Genomic DNA, 8,667 nt, shown 5'->3' with positions numbered 1-8,667 from the left:
GGAGAAGCTAATGCTTTCTTTTTATTTCTCAAAGTGAAACATCAATTTTGGCTGGACTGCCCCTTTAAAGTTTGCGTTGTTCTCATGCTGAATAAGTGTGCAATATTTTTTTTTCCTTTCTCTTTAGACCTCTGTTTTGTGGAAACTCAGAAGCTGACCAGCTTTGCAAGATTTTTGAGTAAGTTGTGTTTTGTAACATGTGGAAAACAGGAAGAGTGTTTTGTGTGCTAGATGATCACAAATACAAAGGCCTTGTGAAACGTTCAGCTAATGATTGCTTTCAATTGGTAAATGCCTTTTAAACAATTAACCTCTTAGGACTTGTGTATCAACCTGTTTGAGTGATCTGGTATTATTTATTTAAAGGCTTCAGACTTTAAGGGCAGGTCTGATACTGACCAGTGGCAGCAATTGTAAGTAAGAATATGCTGATGCATAAGGCCCTTAGAGGGATACTAGCTTATTTACTCGGGCAAAGTACTATGTTCTAAGGGCAATATGGCATAGCAACCTATCAGAATTCAGGTTTTACTCATCTGACCGCAGAAGGTTTGCTTGCTGGCTATTTACGAGTAGAGCAGGGAACGGTAAAGCTCCGTTTACATGACGTAAATACATTCCAAGCGCATCACAACAAAAGGTGTTTAATGTCTTACAAGTCCTTTTTTTTTTTCTAAAGCAACTACAGGCTGAATAGAAAAGACACAGAATGAGCAACGGCTACAAAGTAGGACTCTTGTGCTCTGCGGGGAAGCAGTGGTCTCTCTGCAGAGGTTCAACATGCCCCTTACTGAGTAAAACATATTGCTGTATAATCTGCAAAGCTCATGCTCCTTGCTGATTGGCCAGCACTGACTCAACAGGGGGGAGTATCAGTCAGATCACTGCTTTCAGACAAAGGGCAAAGGATCCACTCTGCAGCTCCTGGCAGGGGACAAGCTTTTCTCAAACTATATGACATTGCACGCCTTTTATTTTGCTGCATCTGAATATAGTTAGCTGATTTAAACTGGAAGTTCAATTCACCAGTAATGTGTGTGTGTTAGTGTTATAAAGTAGCCACCGCCGATGGACTATAACTTCCATACAAATTAGCTAGCTAAACATGTGATTGTAGTCCATCATGAGAGTGAGCTTAGAGCCACACACAGGGACCATGGGGAACACAAGTAGCCACCCTCCAGAAGGAAGGACAGTGTCGGCACCAATTCAGAGATGATTTGAGGACCTACAGCCGAGTGATACACAAATAAGATACATTTGTATTAATAGTTACGGTACCTGAATGCATTTTTAAGTTTTATTTCCTGAGTTTAGTGTCACTTTTAGTAAGGCAACAAAAAGTGCAGTGTTTGCAGGGAAGAATAATGCTGAATGGTTGCTATGGGTAGCTGCACTTTACTGATCTTGCTATTAAATAATCCTGCATGTGTCGATTACCATATGTTTTCTTTCTACAGTTTGATTGGTCTACCTTCCGAGGAGGAGTGGCCAGAGGATGTCACATTGCCACGTTCAGCTTTTTCACCCCGGAGTCAGCAGCCAGTGGAGACGTTTGTGCCTGAAATTGATGCTGCTGGTGCTCAGCTTCTGCTGGTATGCATCATCGAATTGTACATAGTGGGGATCATTAAAACTGATTTTTCTTTTAAATAGGACTGGTGCAAATAAATTGGCACTCGCTAGGAAAACATGTATGATGAGCTTTTTTCCTGGGCTCAGGACACAGAGAAGCTTATTGAAAGATCATTCCAACCAGAAGTAATATTTTGGCTATATGTGGATTCTGGTGTGTTGCCCTCTGCTGTCATCTCAGCTCTTGGGGATCCAGTGATTTCTAGCATAGTTTCCACCCTGCCTGGATGGGAAGGGGGTTTAACACCGCGGATGTCAACTGGTTAAAGTGTATTTCCATTTTTGCAGCCAAATTAGGATAACACCTTTTTTCTTTTATGTTTCTCATTCACATAGCATAACTTAATTTTTGAATTGCCGTTTGCACAATACATGCTCTGTTCTGAAAGAAAACTTGTTCTCTGTTCTGAGTTTTGCTCTGCAATGCAATGGGAAATGGGCAGGGTAATTAACTCAGGTCTCATTACCAGTTGTAAACTAGATTTGAAAACTGTCTGTGCTAACAAAGGGTTAAAGATCTAGAAGCATTGTATTTTAATGAGGGCAAGCTCAGTCTCTCCCTACCATTTTATATAGGGGTAGAGATTGTTTTCTGTCACTTGGAAATTGAGACAGACACTTGCAAAGGCCTGCTACACAGATACATCTAAAATGTAGGTGATATTTTTAAAAATATATTTTTAGTTATGCTGTGCGAATAGGAACACATAACAGACATATAGAGGGGTTTTCTGAAATGTGAATGCTAAAGTAGAAATACACTTATAAATCATCCCCCTTTTTTATTTCTTGCACTCCTTTTTTTTACAATAGGTAAGTTCCCACTTTTTCCATTTTGAGTCTCCATAATGAAATTTTTTTTTTAACTCAGGATATGCTCAGATGGAGCCCCCACCTTTTGAGGCAGTATTAAAGGGTATTTCCTCTTTTGCAAGCAAAATTGAACCCCACCCCCACTATATGTTTGTGTTCCTATTCGCATAGCATAACTAACAATAATGACAAAAATATTACTTACCTTTTAGACATCACTATTTAGCAGGGCTTTGCAAGCTCCTCTTTCACTTTCAGTAACAGGAAACTCTGTCTTAATAGAAAGACCGAGCGTCTCCTCTTTAAGGGCTTGTTCACACCATGTCCGGGTCATGTCCAGACCAGAACAGTTTGTTCCCGGACCAAAAAAGTATGCCAATGTATCCCTATGGTATTTCTGGGCTCATTTTCTGTAGTCTGGAACTCATAGAAACTCATCAAAAACATATAAAAACACATGCAAACACACTGGACTTCACCTGAAATCCCCTTTTAACCCCTTCGTGACGTTTGCATTTTTTTTTTAGCTGTGCTGGTTTTGTAAAAAAAATACTACAAATCAAAACTGGGAAACAAGTGTTTAACGTTTTTTTCCTCTTTTTTTATATTTGTCCTAAGTGAGGCGTTAGACACACATATGTGATATAAATATATAGCCCTATCTGTCCTCTAAAAAACAATATATAATATGTGTGGGTGCACTTTGTAAGAAAGTATACTACTGACGTGGAAGAATCGCACAGCAAAAATGTCAAAAGTGTGTCAGTCATTTACAAACAGAAACGAAAAACAAGCTCAGTCATGAAGGGGTTAAGCTAAAAATAAATACATTAAGAACCGCACCGGAACGCAGTAAAATCACTGCAAAAATGCGCTCCAGATCTGGTGCAGACATGGTGTGAACATAGCCTTACATAAAATGAGGGGAATTTATCAAAACTTGGGCAGACAAAACCTGAAGCAGCTGTGCATGGCAACCAATCAGCTTCAAATTTTCAAATCTTAACTAAACAAACTGAAGAGAGAAGCTGATTGGTTACTATGGGCAACTGCTCCAGATTTTGTCTGCTCCGATGTTGATAAATTCCCCTCAGTGTCTTGATGGCTTTAACCCTTTATTAGGACAGAGTCCTGCTTATCTAGCTTACAAGTGGAAATAAAATCTGCCAGCACAGTGCAGACAGGGTTAATTATTTGAAATACAACTCCCTCCAGCCCCCTTAGACAGTGAGAACCAAACAGGATTTTTTAGTCCTAGAGTTGGCACAAAGAGCATCTAAAGAAAAGGTAAGCTCCAATTTATATATATTTTTTAAAGTTATGCAATGTGATTGGGAACTTGTAACAAATATGTTATTTGTAAATATGAAGTAGGTGCTATCCCAATTCGGCTGCAAAAGTGGAAATACACTTTATGGTTACAGTCTTGTGGAGACCCTTCGTACACCAATACAAAGCAATGAAATTGCACCATACTATATAGCCCCTAGAGGTAGACACAACAAACTATTGTATAACTATGTAATATGATCACACCTCTGCCAAATAAAAACTCAGTATACATTAGAATTAGAAAAGATGAATAAGACTATGCAGAGTGTGCAACAATGAGGGCACATTCAGATTCAAATTGGTGCCTCTTCAAAATGAGCATACTTCAGTGAGACACGGTTCATTGTGAATAACACCCAGTGCATTGCACAGCAGCACCCATTTCAGAGTAGCATAACCCAACATATATGGTGTGTGCTGTCTGATTTTTCGTGCCTAAACACAACACACTTTAATGCACAGTAATGTGATGCATTGCTGCATCTGCAATAATGTAATGCATAAAGTGAAAGAGCCCTCAAAGAAAACAATTGGCACAACTAAGGGACTAAAAGAGAACTATGGGGGTAACCTATTCTAACGTCCTCCCGTGACCCAAGGCTAAGTATATAGCGAGCTATTGCTGACTATATACCGAGATCGCCGCAGCACCCGGGACGGATCCCGACAATGCTGTTGAGATCCATCCAGCTGCTTGGGTGGCAGCAGGCTCTGCCTATCTAGAGGCAGAGCCAGCTGTGCCCGCCCCCTCCCCGTCCATTCCTCCAGTCAGCGCTGACAGTCAGTGACTGACAGTCACTGCTCTCTGCAGGGAGATGATCGGAAAGTGAGCGAGCGAAGGTACGCCTTCGCTCACTTCCCAATCTATAGAGCCGACCTTCATTGTCACACGTCGGCTCGAACTATGAGGTGGATTCTTACTATAAATTGGGTGCAGTTCTGCTTTGGTTCTTGGGTCCTTGACACATGGTAACTGCAAAATGTTTTCTTTGTGAGAGGAAAGCGAAGGCAAATATTGGCAGGATGTTGATGGAAACTTTAAAAGGAAGGAGTATAGGAGCTGCCATTGCTGACTTGATTTTGAAATCAAGTCAGCAAGCAATCAAGGAACCCTTGCCCCATGTCTGTAACAGAGTGGGTCTTTGGTTCTTTTGAATATGGGAGAGCATGTGACCTCTCCCATATAAGCAGCAAGTCGCTAGGCCCAATCACTGTCATATTACATGGTAACATTGTCCACACAGGAAAGTTAAACTTTATCAAACACCAGAGCTTGCTTGGGATTGGATTCCTGCAGGAGGTAGATGGTGAGCGAGTGTAGATTGGTAAGTATACCAGAGGTGGGCTATCAATTGGAACTGTCATTCTGCTCTCATTGGGTAGGTGGCAATGTCTCTTTATAGCCCCATTTCTGGAATAAAGTGTCTGCTCAAGACAATGCACACACTTTTTCCTTTCCTCCCTGATTCTCAGATGTAAGTTTTGTTCACATGTTTAATAAGAGTAATATCAGATCTTATCAATGTTGCCTTGCCTTCTCAGTATGCCTCAATTTAGAAGGATGGACTTCTTCTGTTTTTAGTTTTACCGGGTTAAAGAAAAAAACTTTGCAAAAAATAGGTTAGTCTTTAATCAATTCTTCTCTACATTGCTACTGGAGCTTCTTCTCGTCAATTGCAGCTATGCAGCGCATTCTTCTTTAGCCATTTGACCTTCACCTGCTACCAGCTTGTCCATGTTTCATGAGATTTGTGAGGTCTTGCCTCTTACCTTAAACCTATGCGTGGCAGGGGGGCAGTCCCACTGTTCCGTGTGCTTCGTGCCCCAGCTTATTTTCTGCTAACTGCTCTTGGGCTGCTTTCAGTACGCCTACATATGGTGACGATGTCTGCAGCTTCGAATCGTGTTGCCCTCTGCTCTTGGTGTTTGTTCCGTTCTTGGAGTCCACTTTTGCTCTGTTGGGTGTAGCCAGTTCTTTTGGCCTTTTTGTCTTTACTGTGGTCATGTAAGACTTTACTGGTCAAGTCACCCAGTCCATCTCTGTTTCTTTCCTGAAACTTCTTCCTTATCTGCTTTGCAGCATTGACAAGTAGGGCATTCCTCATGCTAAGGAATAGCCTAAGAAGATGTGGTACTCTGAGCTGGTAAAACTCCCGGAAGATGCTCCTTGGGCTTTGCTGTAATTTCTGTTCCAATGACCAATTTTCCATCCTGCTTCATGGTCACTGGCTTTAACAGCATGGCTTTTGAACCCCAGGTTCTGAGGCTCAGGGGCATATGATTCATATTCCTACCATGCTAACAGGAAGTCTTTCTTTCAAGGTTTATCATTGCACTTTGAAGGCATACTTCACTTAATGTAAGTCTCCAGGCTTCTGCCCCAGGTATTTATCATTGGGATAAATCCTTTCTTTCCTGCACCTGGGTCTCGACCAGTGTTTATTCTTGACCCTTTATATTCTGTTGCAGAGGCCATTGTCCTCTCACTCTTTGATTTTGTACAGGGGGTCTCCTATGTATCTCTCCCTGTTTGTTCCTCTGTGGGATCTGAATCTGATCCTTTTTGTGCTTTAGAAACTGCTATTTAAAAAATTATAGACATTCCTCTTGAAGGTAGTTTTCCTTGTAGCCATCACCTCTGCAAGGTGAGTATCTGTTCTGGCAGCCTTATGCTACAAGAAACCATCTCTGATTTTGCATAGGGACAAGGAAATGTGTCTCCATTGACTGGATGTAGTTGAGTCTGTAAGAGTCAATTGCTACACCTTAAGAAATTACTTGATTTCCCTATCTCTGCTAAACAGCTGAATGGAGGCATCTCCCCTTCTAGCTATTGTAATCTGACAAACGTCACCCATGGTTGTCAGAATACCTGAACAGTGACTGCAGCTAAATGATGGCAATCAATTTTCAGCCAACAATTTTCCACCCAGTTTTTTCCATTTTTGAAGTCAAAGTTTGTCTAGGTGGGTTGTGCTCTGCTCACTCAGGTTGATTGACCAGAAAACAGCCAAAAGTCAATCGGCATATGGGCAGCTTATCTCTTACCCACAGCTTCTTTCAGGAAGACTGATTTTATTTTTGTAATCCCAAATGAACCCCATGCACACACCAACTTGTTCCACTTTCTCTTGGTGGCTCAGACCATCATCCAAGCTTATGGTGTCAAGGATCAGGTTCCAACCTTTCCCGTCAAGACACACTTTGCCAGGTCTGTGAGTGTTTGTTTGTTTTTTTGGCAACAAGCAACTGCTTCCCAGATTTGCAACCAACAGGTTTCCTGTTGACACATTTTGTAAGTTCTACCGGGTGGACGTTTTGGCCTCACCTAATACCAACTTTAGGCAGCTCTGAGTTATGGGCAGTCCCCAGTTTTTCTGGTGTTCCTTCTTGGGCCTGTTAGCAATTGTTTGCTGTGTTGCCCACCACTCGGACTGCTTTTCGACATCCTGAAGGTTAAAAACCTCCTGTATCCCTCAACAGATGAAAAATAAATAAAGTATTTTTGTAGTTGCCGTAAAATCCTTTCCTTGGAGTCCATTGAAGGGCAAAGGTCACCACATGTTTATGATCATGCTCTTGGTACTGCTTTGCTACAAAACCGAGGCATGCTGATAGTAGTTGTTATCCTGGGCTGGCCTACATTTTTAATTTGCCAGTGTCCAATCCTTCTTTAGGCTGCAGTACAACCTGGAGGTTAAATACTTCCGGTGTCCCAGCATGGACGCAAACATAAGAAATAGGATTTTTGTACTTCCTATATAATCTTTTTGTTGAAGTTCAAGCATTTTATTTTTTTAAGGTAATTTCAAATGTAATGAAAAATGAGGTTTCTTAGCTGCTGAATTGTTAGGCTGATGTCAAGTGAAGTATCCTTTTCCTATGGAGTCACTTCGTCATTGGCCAGACTATTGAAATGCTTCTCCGTTGCTAGTAAGCAAGTCTCTTTAGTGTACTGGGCCAGCGAGGGAATGTTGGCCATTATGCTACTATTGCTTCACCTTGGTGATTCTGCCATATCACCAGCAGCAGTATCACCCATCCAGACATCATCCTTGCTGTTTAGTTAAGAAAAGTGCCAATTTTCCTTCTGTAACAACCAGAAAACAAAATGTATGCCTGTAAACTTGGTGACCTCTCAGTAGAGCAGTGCTTTTATTCCAACAGTGCTGGTCTTGGGTCAGGTACATAATAGACAAAGACATTATAGAGCAACTGCATTATATCATGGTAGTCTCTTTCTTAACTGAAAATGAAGGTGCACTTTGACTTTAAACACCAACTAAATAGTAGGTGGCTTGACGTTTCTCAAATATGCCTTGATCTGGGATCTCAAGGTTCAGCTTCAAGATAGAAAAAATGGCTAGTTTGTTTATCCATGATAAGCATAATGGAATAGCTGTTTGCTGGGTACCAAGTGGAAAATCACATTTTTACAAGTCTTCTTTTTTTCTTCTTCTAGGACATGCTGACATTTAACCCTCATAGACGCATCTCTGCATCACAAGCTCTGCTTCACCTCTTCTTCTCCGAGGACAGTGACAGTGCCTGCTCCAAGCAAGAAGCCTTTCCATGCGTACATCCCACAGATGAATGAAACCAACATGTATGCCTTTAAATATAAGCATACATATTTTTGTTTTTCTTACCTGGAATTTACATAGAAAATATCCGGAAGAGAATTTGTGGATACTGCCTTCATTTTGCATTTCAATGGAACTCAACGATGTAAAAACAAATTCCTTCTGACAATGTTCTTTTGACAGATGGAAACACACTGCCATTTACTTCTACCACTGCCAAAACTGACAAATATTCATGCCATTTGTCAAAGCCATATCTGTCCTGACACTACACAACTTAATACTGAGTACATTATCTCTGGGC

The 8,667-nt window shown here is 41.1% G+C and overlaps 1 protein-coding gene across 1 annotated transcript in view; it reads left to right on the top strand.

The window, feature by feature from the left end:
* The window catches only part of CDK4 (cyclin dependent kinase 4), a 62,654-nt gene extending 54,236 nt beyond the window's left edge, over positions 1-8,418 (top strand). Inside the window, exons 6-8 of the mRNA XM_018566597.1 lie at positions 128-178; positions 1,461-1,596; positions 8,243-8,418. Of these exons, the coding sequence (XP_018422099.1) occupies positions 128-178; positions 1,461-1,596; positions 8,243-8,377 (322 nt within the window). The 3' untranslated portion in view covers positions 8,378-8,418. The remainder of the gene's footprint in view (positions 1-127; positions 179-1,460; positions 1,597-8,242) is intronic.
* The last annotated feature ends 249 nt before the right edge of the window (positions 8,419-8,667 follow it).

Source organism: Nanorana parkeri, unplaced genomic scaffold (assembly GCF_000935625.1).
Source record: "Nanorana parkeri isolate BGI_ZX_2015 unplaced genomic scaffold, ASM93562v1 scaffold961, whole genome shotgun sequence".
Classification (NCBI taxonomy): domain Eukaryota; kingdom Metazoa; phylum Chordata; class Amphibia; order Anura; family Dicroglossidae; genus Nanorana; species Nanorana parkeri.
The sequence above is the reverse complement of the archived record's forward strand: the minus strand, read 5'-3'. Positions and strand labels throughout refer to the sequence as shown.